The 13,950-nt window shown below is 45.1% G+C and overlaps 1 protein-coding gene across 11 annotated transcripts in view; it reads right to left on the reverse strand.

Moving 5' to 3' along the window:
* The window catches only part of LOC100115865 (mucin-5AC), a 136,576-nt gene that overhangs the window by 31,225 nt on the left and 91,401 nt on the right, over nucleotides 1-13,950 (reverse strand). For 8 of the 11 annotated variants that reach the window (XM_031933559.2, XM_031933558.2, XM_031933557.2 and 5 more), the window contains 2 exons: nucleotides 5,169-5,371; nucleotides 1,775-1,881 (listed from right to left, as the gene is read on the reverse strand). In XM_031933559.2, coding sequence (XP_031789419.1) covers nucleotides 1,775-1,881; nucleotides 5,169-5,371 — 310 coding nt within the window. The remainder of the gene's footprint in view (nucleotides 1-1,774; nucleotides 1,882-5,168; nucleotides 5,372-13,950) is intronic. The other 3 variants (XM_031933563.2, XM_031933561.2, XM_031933564.2) reach the window with 2 other exon arrangements.

The following is a 13,950-nucleotide window of genomic DNA, read 5'->3' on the forward strand; positions in this document are numbered from 1 at the left end:
ACATATAATATAACCGCGATAATGTTTTGCGGGCGTATAATCTCCTCTCGATCCGCTCCCGGATGTCAGTTTAATCGCATTTCGCACTTTTTGCTCCGCGCGCAAAAACAAACCTTCTCTTCTCCGCTAGCTTCTCTGAATTTCGTGTGCATGTGTGTGTGTGTGTTGAAATTCACGTGAAATTCGAAATATAAAATAAATCCGAGGTATACGTGTAACGTACACGAGGCGCAATGTAACGTACACCAGCGGCATTCAATTATCCCGAGGGAAAGAAAGAATTTGATGTTTCCGTGTGTACACTCGCGGCTGGGATCGCTTCCTCCCAAACAATGACGCATCGCTTCGCAATGATGCCTAGTATATACACATCCCCTATGTCTCGTAAAATCATCCGAGAAGATAATATCAATCCGATATCTCGCCGTTCGACCTCGTTGGCAGAAATAGCTATATGCGCGCACCCGAAAAACACCAAATCCGAACGTCCCAGACGCAAGGACTGGAGGGTAAAAAAAGAGAAGAGGCTATACAGTCTAACGAGCAACTCGATGCCTCGGCTCGCTGAGCATCTCCCTCTCTCGTATTATCATCCGATATCGAATCGGCGCTGTCGCTCCTGCTGTTGTTATTGTTCAGATGGAGAGCTGAGGCTATTCTCGAGGTTGCTACTGCGCAGAGGGGGAGGATGTATATATATCGATCGGAGGGGGTGTACAGCTTCTGGCGTTGCACGCATGTACTTGTATGGGCGCGTTTGTGTGTGTGTGTGTGTGTGTGTGTGTATAGGGAGAATGGGTGGGAGAAGGGAAAGTTTGCGGAGAGGATTAAAGCGCCAGTTGATCAACGCGATTTCGGGCATTAAAATTAGTCAAGTGTTTCGCCTTGCTTGAGTTATCGCCTCATTCGAATTGATCGCGTTTGAAACAATGTTGTATATTTTGCGAAAAAGCCTGGTATTATATAGTACAGCGCGATCTCCCTAGAATATCCGAGCCTTTTTGCGAGCGCGAATCGATGAAACTGATCGATCGCGAGTGGAATTAGCTGGTTACCATTATAGGCTGCGATCTGGCTTCGGAAGTTTAGCCGAAGTCACGGCGAAGTACGCGAGTTTTAAGCGCTGTGTGTTGCGGTGATTCAATTCGGTGCGGACGGGATAGCGTTAATGAGACGAAATTGATAGTGCTTGCCAATTAACCCGACCTCCTGTGCATTACAGCGCGGTTAACGACATTGCCAGGCGTAGATACTCGATTATACAACTTTGGACGATAATTTAAATTTGAACTCGACTCGCGTTTTCTTTTTTTATCGCATCGCCCGGCTGTGAGATTGCTTATGGACTTTTAATTCAATGAGTCGTCGTAATGGCAAAGTTATTTCTGGAAAGGAGCTAGGGAGTGTAATAAAAAGTACCTATTAGTATTTCACGAAGGGTAATAAACTCGAGGTGTGCCGACAAGTTCAAGAGAGCACTTGTCAACTAATTTGAACTTTTTTATCACTCTCCACGTCGCTCTCGGGAATCTTATTAATGGCTCGCTGAAAGCAATTTCACTCTAGCGCGACAATTATCAAAAGTCCTTCGCTATAGTAAAACCTGCTCTCGCACAGCTTTGTACTGTGCAAAAACATAGAGAAACCGGAAAATTCAAACCTCTTTCCGAGGACCACGTATGGAGTCTCTTCCTCGCAAAAGGGGCAAATATTCGAAGGAAAACAATATTTCTGCCACACAGACGCTTACACACCCACTGGTGAGTCTACTCACCGTCATCTCGGAGCAGGGATGGTCGATGAAAGTCAATTCGGATTCCTCACCGGCCAGCAGCACGCTCACGGTCTTCTCGCCGGACTCGTCGTCTGAAACACATACCGCTACAAACTACTCGACCGGCCTTTGCAAACTCGACGGATTTTATTACTGTTACGTTGGCAGCTCGAAAAGGGCCAACTACTGTGACGTTCGAAAATTGCGCTCGGCTATAAGCACAAGCTTATACCTATATCGACTGCAGTAACGTTCGACGATTTTTCGGAGCTGAGTTTGAAAAATCCTATAAGCGAGCCTAGCTCGTGAAAGTTTTTTATATTATACGGTGCCATCGAAGCGTTTGATCGCTGGCACGCACGAGTTCGTGAAAAAAAGAGATCGAAATTCTCGATGCACATCCGATCATTATTATACGAAAATTTCCGAGAGTCGGAGGAAAAAATTCAGCCGCGCGGACAAACGATGACAAATCTCCATTCCTCGCCCCCTTGCTTATACATGCATGCATACACAGTACAGTAGAGGCGCAGATAACAGAGGCTATATATCGACGGGCTGCAGGCGGATTTTCATACAATTTTTTTTCGCCGCTCGAAAATCGAGGTTAACTCGGGCGATAAATCATTACACAAGCCCTTCGTCAGACTGGCTTTTTCTGGCGTATACATATGGGCTTCCCATACTGGACGTTAGTCAATCTGTCGGACAAACGCGCGTTCGCGTTATATATAAATTCCACACGCAGCGGCCTTTTCAGCTATCCGCGTTTTACGACGTCGACGAGCCCCGGCTTAATTGGCAGTAAAACTTTTTCCGGGCCAACCTGTGCATCAGGCCTGCCGGTGCGCGCGTCGTAAATTAAATGCTTGCTACGGCCTCGTCGTCGGCGATGCGGTACTCGGTTTCACTCTCGAGACGGTATTTTTTTCCCTTTTCAAAGGGGGGAGTGACGGAGCATGGAAATTTGGATGGGGGCGGAGCAGGAGATTGACGCGCGATGCTGTGGGGGTGGGTTGAGATAAAGATGTTTCTGGTAACGATTAGACGGTGCGATTAGTTTAGATATGTGCGCGAGCGTTGTTGGAACAGAGATTAATACTTTGAGAACGGATGTATTTTGTTTTCGTTGATTTTACGTTTGATTTATGTTTTTGACAAAATAAGAAGTTTAAATTTTTTTTTCAATGCGCTTAATGTATTCATCACGCTTGTGTAAATTTTTGGGGAAACTTATTCGGACTATTATTGCACATTCTCGTTATCGCCAAAGCTCGTTCCGTAAAAGCGACGATAATTCACGCGATGCCTTTGGATGAGTAATGAACGGACTGCGTGACAAGATTTAATTCAGAAATCATGCGCAATATTTTCTATAAAATGTAGTAGTATATTCGAAATTATTTCTGCAATAAAAATTATAGCTAAAGGAAATTTGTTCCCTAGAAAGTCTTGATTGGAGGATTATAGGATATAATTTTCATTTATATTGGAAAGCGTTTCACAAGCAGCCGGAGATAATTTCGTGGCTGAATTTACCCATAAAGAATATCAAATCGAACGAATCGATGGGATTATTTTTATTACGTACCACTGCGGATATTCCTTTCCGAGTAATCCGCCTTTTACATGTAAATACCAAGAGCAATTGCAGCGAGTCCAATTGTTCGAAACTCTATCAGAAAAAATTTGTCTTTCGGGCTGAAACGCACACGCGTAAACACAATAAGGTCAAAAAGATCTTTATTCGGTGCGTTATATGCGAAATGCTAAAATATCGCTTAAAAATGTTGACCTTCGACCGAAACTCAAGCTTAATTTAATCGTTCTCGCAATACTTTTGGGATTCGTTTAAAACGAGAATGGAACGCAATTCGAAGAGATGTAGCTCAGGGTGAAATAACAAATCGTATACTCTAGTTTACTATTTCTAGGTAAAACAAGCCATTACGCGCTATGATACACAGGGCTTTAAACTCTGTGTTTACGGGAATGCGCATCAAAATGGAAATAAGGCAGTACGCATAATTTTTAACATCGAAAATGTCGATAAATTCAACGCAAAACACGTCGAATTAGCATTCGCGAGGGGAAATTGGAATTCGCATAAAATAATATCGACCTTGTACAAGTGCGAGTGGTAATCAGAACAATTGATTAACAAGGATAAGCCTCGAAACGTCATTTCCTCTTTATGCTCGCAAATTAGCTATATGATCGAACGACGATTTCATTTACTCGCCCATTAATCATCCGCGCACCAGGTCAGCGCGTAGATCTCGCGATGGATATGAAAAATTCAAGCAAAGCTTCTCGTACCTTGTCAACGATAACAATTCCAATACACGCTCGCGGCGTATCAGATATTCCCTGCGGCAATGCCAATAAGTAAGCGACAATTTCCCGACCGCGATGACAATGGCGAACAAATGAAATATTGAAATTCCATCATTCAATATCGACACACCGTACATTTCTCATCGCGCGCAGATGCGCGGCCCAGATAAGAGAATTTCCGCGAACGAACTCGGCATCCGCTGCTTTATTGCCTTCGCGTCCGCATGCATCAGCGGTATGAATTTTTCTCTCGGTCTACATATTACACACAAACGCAAACATGTACACGATGATAATACTCATGTAGGATTCAGCAGTGCGTCTGTCGATGAAAGAGGCAGTAAGTGGAATAATCCGGTGATCGCTTCCGCTAGTTTTTCTCCACTTCCCCAGCTCTCACATTCGCAATAATCCAACTTATCGGTCCGAGCGCGCGCGACGTTATCGTTGCTGCTCGATTTTTTCCTTTTTTTTCCGTTCCGTTCGTCGCACCGGACATAAAACGAGATAGACTCGCGGAGGCGGAGGGTCGGTGTTAAGCGATATCACTGGGTTCGCTCTCGAACTCGAGATTGCGCCCTTGAGATTTCGCTGCTAGCTGATCTCTTGACGACTTGCGCTCGTATACAAGTACGCAATGGGGAAGTTTGTTTGGAGTGGGGTTTTCGAGATGAGACAAGGGAGTTTTAATTTTCGAGCTTGTATAAGGGACATTGGAAAGGTGAAGCTGGGAGAGAGAATTTGAAGATGAGATTCCTTTTTTTTATTGTTTCGAAGCAGCTTGCAGTTAACAGATGAAGTATGTGCGCAGGCAATTTGCTCACGTAATCAAAAACATTTTATGGTTTACAATATTAGTGGGACAAATATGAATGATTCATGAAGTTTACTTAAGCAGTCAGAATGACTCAAACCACTAGTATAAGTAGTTAAATCCAGCATGGGTCAGACAATGCACTGACTGACTACTTTCAAACTCAGCCCCAGACGTAACAGTAATAACATCCCAAACGAATAAGCTAAAACTACAGGAACCAAAAAATTCAGCGAAACTTACCGATGGACGTGTCGTAAGCGTGCAGGTACTCCGACGTCATGAACTGCGATACGAGGGAGCTTTTCCCGACAGCCGATGCGCCGAGCATGAGAACCCTGTAGGGCGCTGGTCCTTGGCTTGCGCTGCTCTCTCTCGAGCTCGCCAGCGAGCCGGCCGCTGAGTTGCGCGCTGAGCCAGGGTACGAGGCGGTCAGGTGTTCCGTACTGCAACACGCAAAGCCGTACGTTTACCGGTTAATAATGCTCTGATAACACTGGCCGCCGTACTACACCAAGCTGTGCGTTTTACTTCGACGGAGGTTCGCGCGCCTGGAGCTGTTTTACTAATACACCGCGCGTGGCGGCTCTGTTTGTTTCTGAAATGCGTGTGTGCGAGCTGGGCATTATGTGGTTGCAAGCTCTGCTGCTGCTTTGTTTGGCAGTGCTTGTGAGTTTCGTGAAGTCAGTCTCGTCTACTGCGAGTGATGTACGTATGTACTTAGGCTGTAGTGTGAGGATAATTGTTTGTTCAAATTTGAATAATTCAGAGCCCTTCGCTAATATTTCAATGCCAGCACCTCGAACACTTTTACTCGCTACACAGTGGACAATCCAAACAGAGCTTTCCACTCACTTTGGGCCAATAACTGTAAGAACGTCAATAACAGCAATATCCCACGTCAAACACAATGAGCAACTAAGTAATGGAAAGGAGAAGTCGGTGAAATGGCAGACCAGTCAAAAGCTTCAACTCGATTTCCTCGAGTGGCGCGACAGCCCGAGATAAGAAGCTGTACCTATACGCCACTCGCGGTCTTTACCCCTGAAATTCTATAGTCTCGAGCGTTGAACTCGCGCGCGGAGTATAAAATGGAAGTCAATTCGACTGGAAGGAGAAAGGTGTTACCGACACACACGGAGACTTGTCCACGGCCGCGAGCTCTGATAGTCAGACGCTCCAGCGTAGCACCTATCAAAATCTGCTACGTATGGCTGCGACGCGGCGATTGAGAGAATCGTTTCGCGGTCAACTTTTTCTCACCCTCAGTCGAGCGGATTGGTAAAAGGTGAAGCCCAGGGAGAAGCAAGATGAATCTTGCTTCGTGACCTGATCGCCTCGGAGCGGGCTGGCTCGGAGCGTGGTCGCCTCTGAAGAAAGCAGGCCCTTCGCGGTCCTGGACAGGCCGTGTGTTATTTTAAGTCCGCGCCAAATTGCGAAGTTGACGACGTGTCGCGCCGCGTAGTTTATAAGTTCAATTATTGTAATTGGAGCAAATGCGTGATTGATGTAATTTTACCTGCGTAGAAAGTGCAGCTCGAGTAGGAAGATCGCCATGAATGGCATCATCATAGTCGAAAAGGCCGTAGTAATCTTTTAATTCCCTTCATGCCTGGCACAGGCACGTTTCCCGACCCGGCAATAAAACATTCCATCTGTAGAGCAGACAACGGCTCTTGGGTTTTTCCAAAGCAGGCCCGGCATAGTGACGCAGGAACTACACCCCCGACCTGCCCAAGCCTTTCCTACTCCCTTTCCAGTCCCACCTATAAGCTCGATTTCCTAATACGAAGCTCCGTTACAAATTCGGAGGCCTCGGCTACATCCCTCTCTCTGTCACGGGGCCTCGTGAACACATCGTGCTGTCGAGGCGAGGAGGGAGACGGCAGATTCGACAGGACCGTCAAGGAAGAAAGAACTTAAAAATCTCTCTCCAAGAGTGTGCCAACTCGAAACTAGTCTATGTTCGAAATATACTAGAATAAAAAACTAACTCAAACGCGTATTCATTCTGTAACTTGATTTTCCTTGTGCCTTCGCACATTCACGCGGGAGTGGAATAAAAAAAGGGTTTTATTAGATTATATTGCTTCGGAGTTTTTGCGCAGATGTCTTATTTCGAGAGGGCTTTAAATCTCGCTATAGGATAGAAAATGCCTATGCATCACTGTTCAGCCGGGAAATTAGAGAAAAGCTTTAAATCCCATCCAACTCCTAGGAATTTTTTATTCATACGTAATCTTCCACTATACGCGTCTGGACCGAGTGACAAATAGTTGGCCATCAACAACAGCCCTGGCCTAAAAAATTGATAACCCCATCAGGCCGGCACTTGCCCCGGAAAAATCCCCCTCGCTTTATCTGCGCAAGCTCAATAAAGCCATCGCTAAAAACCGCTGCCGCTGCCACCGCATCAAAATACTGATTAATGCTAAAGCAGCCTCGTCATAACTCTCGCATCCGAGGGGGAGGAAGAGAACGATAAGAAGCCTCCCCCGAAAATACGATCGAGCGTTGAACCTGAAAGCAGCAGCGCGAACGTCTTGCTCGCTCTCGCGTCCAGGGCAATTATCGTAAATCAAGCGCGAGTGAGCTTTTCCGGACGTCGACGCTTATCTGCATGCGCATCAGCCGCGTGTCACACACCGGAGCCTGTCACTCGAATTTACGCGCCGTCGAGGATTAACCGACGCCATTGTCGTCATGACGCCGTTGTCTCTGCTGCTGTGTGCGCGTGTTGCGGTTTCACGATCTCTGCCGTGTATAAGCGGCTTTGCGCTACTTTTTTGCGACTGTGGTTGGATTTTTTGGAGCTGCTCATTTTTTGCTAGTTACGCGTCAGGTTTGAAAGGCGTTGTAAAGTTTAAATGACTTAATTTTCGTTTTTGACGGAGTAATTGTTCGATCGAAAGAGGGATTGTGCGTAGTATTATAGGCGTTCTGTCTAACGAATCCATCAGTTCTTGTGTGCTGTTGATCCATCATTTTTTTACAGCTATCGTTGTCGAGTCTTTCGAAGAACATCATCGTGGATCGCTTGCATAACTGTAATAAGGTTCCACTGGTAGTGGATAGTACGGAACTTTGCGCATTACACGTAATCAGTTTTCGTGGGTTCATAGCGTCGTATATTAAATTTTCCGATACATGATAATAGCTATAATGAGGTTGATGTTATGATAAACTGCCGTCGGATATACAGTGACTCACTCATATACTTTGAAAATTAATATCGGTGCGGCTATACATACATCATTTTAATACAAAAAAAAAAAGAAAAGAATTACCGATTGGCCGTACAAACGTTTGCTTTTCGACGAACAATACAAGAATAAACATAAGCCAGAGAGAGAGAGAGAGAGCAATTATTTCTATAGCCAGAGGTACGTTTGTTTGTACACGAAATTCCGCTCGACAAAATACAGCACCGCAGAGCGGTATTCCTTCCGAATAAAATCAGAGACCTCGTGAGCGCAATATATAAAAACACCCTCTGCAATACAGCCGCGCGTATTTCATAAAAGCGATTCGTAAACCTGGCGCAGATGTTCGTTAATAAACGAAAAAGTATACGAAAAAATACTGCTCTCCGTCGAGCTTTATCAAACAAAAAATAAAGCCAATCGAATTTCGCTGCGGTACGATGCTCTCCGGAATTGCCTCAACGCATTCGCGTGTATCTCTTTTCACGGCTGAGCAATTGGAAATTGCCGTATTGATAAGAAAATGCAGTGGTCGCGAGTCAGGAAATGTTGACTGTATAACAAGAAAGCGGCGAGGCGATCCTCCGCAATTTCCTTTGCTTCGTTCTCCCCTCTGTATATACTCGGTGCATACTGCTCTTAATGCGAATTCTTTTATCGGGATGATCAAGAGTACACCCGCACAATCGCGTAAGTATCGGAGACAAGGAATAATATACCCGTATCGCGAGACTTCGCTCGACGATGAAGAATCTGCGGTGCAAAAATTTGCGTGCAGTCGCTGCGGTGCTCTGGCTTGGATTCATCCGCGAATCATTTATCAGCCAAAGTTTGCCCATCAATCTACTCGAGTACCGCAAGAAAGTGTATCCTCTCTATACGGTACGCACACACGTCGATGTAACACGACGGTGGGCGCGAGGGACGAAAATTAATTCAGCACACGCGGGAAGGTCGTTTATAACGCATACACAAGTTATATCCGAAGAGGGAGTTCGATGCAAAGAAGTTTCAAAGACGCCGGCGACGCGCGGTAATTTGCCTTTGGAAGCTGTGTGTATGTCGGCGGCGAAGATTCATTGACCCGACTAATTTCGTTAGGAAAGTATACGGATTATCTAGCTGCTGTGAAAAGAAGCGATATTGTGGGCGTTGAACCGTGCGCCCAGGACGAGATTCCATTGAGGTGTGCCTTTGGGGGGAAACTCTCTCGCGATACTGAGAGTCTATACGTATAGTCTGATGTATGTGAGCCGATGCCATTCATGTCGAACTTGCGGTGAGAAATATTTTTAAGGTGTGCTTTTTACACTGGCCTTTTTCGCGCGCGCGCGTGTGTGTGTGTGTGTGTGCAGTGTATGTGAGATACACTCTCCGGGGCTCTCAGTTTGTATAAGCCTTTGGAGGCTTTCAGGCTGATGCAGCTGGTTTATTTTTTACTTTTAGAGCGTTTGAGCTTTACTAATAACTGAGAGTCGGGGATGTGTGCGTCGGCTGAGTAATGGAGAGTGTTTGCTCGGGTGGATGTTTGCTTTTAGAGAGTGTGTAGAGGTTTTATAGTCGAAAAATATTCAAATCACGAATAATGTCCAGCTTGATCGATCATACATTATGCAATCGCAATTTTACAAAATCCACACGACACATACGTACACATCTCTACAATATTGTTCTAGAAACTTAAAGTTCTCGGGTAATCTTGAGTTCCGCTCTCGTAGCTGCTGAATCAGTTGTGCCGAGTAACTTTGGACGTCGAGGACGATTCTCTAAAGTCAAACACGTGTGTCTACGTCGCCTCATCGCCACACGTAAACTCACGCGTTCGATCTAGAGCGCTCGTCCTTATTTACTTGAAAATCTTGAGTTGCGGTTGTTCTTGTTCCGTGTGGATATCGAATTTCGTTTACCAGTGTTGTCACATCCAGATGCTCCTGAGTAAGCTACGGTCAATAGATAGACGAGTCGGAGTAGACAATTTCTTGCAGTTTTCTCCATCGCGTTGTTCAACTTTGACATTTACGTCAATGGAAATAATAATTTTCATTGAAACGAACATAAGCTGCGTGGTACGCACTGAAAAATGAAATTGTTTGTCGTTGCGATGTGAAACTGGATGTATATTTTAACGAGTTCGTTTCGCCAGTACGCGAAAATATTTCAATTTATACCGTAAAATGTTCTGTACACGTGTATTCGAATTTACTTAATCGTGTAACGAGCAAACTCGTTGGCAAAAGTTACGCGTAATGCGCGCAAACAAACTCGTCAGACCAAATTAATTTTTGCTCCGCAGGTCAAATATGCATTATAATTGCATTTCATGTATTTCACAGTTTGATGAACGTACTCCGAAGCTGTAATAATAATTTAACTAACGAGCGATTCACAATCATTTCGGAAATCAATTGACATTTTAATAAGCGCACTCAGTAAAACCAACGATAAACCACTTCCGTCAAAGAACCAACATATTTACGTTAATTTACGCTTTAAAAAGTGCAAGCCGCCGGCAAAAGCTGCAGCGATAAGCAAAAAAATGAAACGCGATATAAAAAATTCCAATCACTGCATAGCCTCTTCGCGCATCTCCATATGCAAACGCATACGGCTGAGTACGTATGAATACGCAGCGTATGATTATTTTCGCGCATATATAAACTCGACTTTGTCGAAAATCCCGGTCACGCGGATAATGAATCCCGCCTGCGACGTGCATCTCGCGATAGTAATGCAGCATTTTCATCGAAATAATTGATTCAGCAGAGAGGCAGCTTCTCAACGCCGTCGCGAGAGACGGTCATCACGTTACCGAGTCATGAGAGGACTGCACGTGCGCTATCTCTTTAGAGGCGAGTAAATTATCTTTTATGTATAGGCGACAAGCAATGGCTCTTTAGCGAGTTTGTATACTGTAGAGCTTTTCAAACAGGTGACGCTTCTCACTCGTTTATGCACGCTCGATCGAATGCGATTTCGAATCAGTGTTATGATTATTTCTTCTCTCCTTCGTACTTTCGGATACCTGCTACGAATAATGTACGGCGCTTTTTTCCTCGCACCCGCTACTAGATCCCCGGCAAAAGCTACTTTGCGGATAGAGAGGGATTTCGTTTTTTTCGCGAATGGCTTTTCGGCGGGAAAATACTCGGGCTTATATCCCTCGGACTTACTCGCACGGATAAGCGCACGGTAGTCCTTTGCCGAAGGCATGAATTATTTTACAGAGATTACTTTCTTTGGCGAAAGGAGTGCTTTGAGAATTTTCCAGGCTTTGATTAAGTGTTGATGTAAAAACATGGCTTCACGCGACGTAAAGTTCATTATATCCACTTCTGGAATTCCCCAAAGTCTCATTAGCCCTCCTTCTTTCTCCTAATTAACCGTAAAATAGACTAGCGCTTCGTTAGGCCAAAGTTGAATCTTCGGAAAACGCACGCGCATTCCTCTCCCAACCACGAGTCAAGCACAGACCCATTAAAATTCGCCAACGAAATTATAAGCTCGTTGCTGAACAATGAAAAAAAAAAGAAAAAGCTCGATCTTTCCGCTTGATTTACCTCGGGTCAAACTTTTGCCTGAATCATAGAAAACTCACAAAGGCTCTAATACTCCGCTGACAACGAAAAGCATCCACGAGATGAGATCGAGGAGAAATTTGCTTAGCCTCCTTCTCAGCGCAAGATCTACACTGCGGCGGGCTGGTATATGCGGCAGAGGATAACGAGAAGCACAGCCGTGTAATTCGCGCGAGCTGCTCGGATTAGTCGGGAAAAGGAGGCGCATGCGACACGCGAGCGAGGAAATGTTGGCTGAGCCAAGTGGAAACTTCAGACCGGAGAAACCTACTGTATTTTCGTACGGAATTGCCAGTGAGGGTAAGAAGGGTGCTGCTGCTGGGGAAGTATTCGGGGAATTGGGATTTTCGATGGTTTCATTCCGGACGTTATTTCTTGCCGGAGTTATCCTTGACATTATACTATTTTGATGAGGACATTTTTACTTTTAACACACCCGTGTGGTCGAGTAGAACGAGCCAGGAATGGTCAGACAGCGGGCGTAAGTGCGCTGCTATTGCAGTCTTCCGTGAGAGTGGACTGTTATAGAGATGCGAAAGTTCGCGAAAGTTGAACTAATTTCGCGAAAGTCATTCGAGCAAGCAAGGCCGAACTTGAGACAATTAAGCAAGACGTGTGTCTTGGACTAAAGCTCTGGCGATCAAATAAAGCTTCAATCAAGGGCTTTAACACAGTTGATACACGAGTTAGCAATGCTAAAACGCAACGATTTTTCAAAATTTTTTTTTGCAAATTTGTTTTCTACGCGAGTTATTTTTTTCAATCGAGCCCGGCAGGTCCGCGCGCGTTGTTTGCTCGGTAATTTAATCAGTTTCCCTGTAACGGTGTTGACGCAAAGTTTGTTTGATATAATTTTTCCACGGGAGATGCGCAACCGGAACTTTCGCGCTAATGCAATATTATCTTTGCGTAGTAGATCGATTTTTTTTCTCTGCTTTCTCCCCGACGCAACATTTTCCAAAACAAGCTTTGCTCTCGCGCAACGCAAACAATCTCTCGCGGCGTAAGCGCGCCATTAAGAATTAAAAAAAAAAACAACTACCCTATAATCGTCCTTATGAAAATTCTATTGAGCAAAGGAAACGCTCACAACGCTTAACGAACTCCCCGTCGCCTTGGACTTTATCATCCAATCCAGATCGAGTTTTTAGATAGTCCTAAAAGCCCCCGAGGAGCGTCGCGCTCACAGTCGTTCCGGAGATAACGTGATTTACAGCCTAATTCCATTGTAAACTATTTCCCCTCTCTCGCGAATGGGGCCCGCAATTACCGGCTAAAGGAGCCGTTTAAAAATTACTCAAAGGGAACAAAGCAGCGCTCGGCGCCGAGGTATAGCGATGCAGACTACCAGGGAAAAAGCTTCGAGAGGTAAAGAGCACCGCTGGGAGAGGAGAAACGCTGCGCGCGAGAAATTGAGAGGAGGAGATGGGATATAAGGTGCAACGGAGAGCGATGACGCCAAAGAGAAGAAGAAACACACGGCGCCGGCGAAAAGCAGCGCGGAGATCACTATTTTAAAGGTGCGACCGGGGAATAGAGGCTGAAGAGAAAAGTAGCGACGGAGAGTCGGAGACTGAGAGAGAAGTGCGAATGAATATGTAACGAGACTACTGCAAGGTTGTATTATGCCTTTGTTTGTATACATCCGTGTAAATGATAAACAGGAAAAAGCTTATTTATAACGCGCGTTGAATTTTTCAAGCTTTGAGAATTTCCAACTCGAGACACAGTAAGCTGCAGAAAATCAAAATTATCTCATCTCCGCGCGTAATTCAAAGATAGCCGCGGAAAAAAAGGGAACAATATGCAGCACAGCAGTAGGAAGCATAAAGTAAGCGCATACGAGGAAGTCGATCTATCTACACACACACATAGCAGCAGCCGTTGCAAAAAAGCCGAGATGAATGCGCCGAGCTACACACAACGGGACGAAAATAGCTTCGCGCGAGATGCACACACACACACACACATCTGGAGAAGCAGTTTCGTTAGAGCGTAAAAACGAAACGGACGAGCTGCGCGTTGTGACGGCTGCGATGAAAGACAGCAGGAAAAAGGAAAACGTGTGAGTGAGCGAGCTGGAACACATGCTCGCGCAAGATGTGTCACAAAAGCGCTTAATTTCTCGAAGTGGGTATCCCTATTTCTCTCGCGTTTTACAATCTCCGTTCGGATACTCGTTTATTTTTTTTGCGTACAGTGAAGATTTTGCAAGCGTAAGATGCTTCGTTAGAGTAATAATCTTCT

Source organism: Nasonia vitripennis, chromosome 1 (genome assembly GCF_009193385.2).
Source record: "Nasonia vitripennis strain AsymCx chromosome 1, Nvit_psr_1.1, whole genome shotgun sequence".
In the NCBI taxonomy this organism is placed as follows: Eukaryota; Metazoa; Arthropoda; class Insecta; order Hymenoptera; family Pteromalidae; genus Nasonia; species Nasonia vitripennis.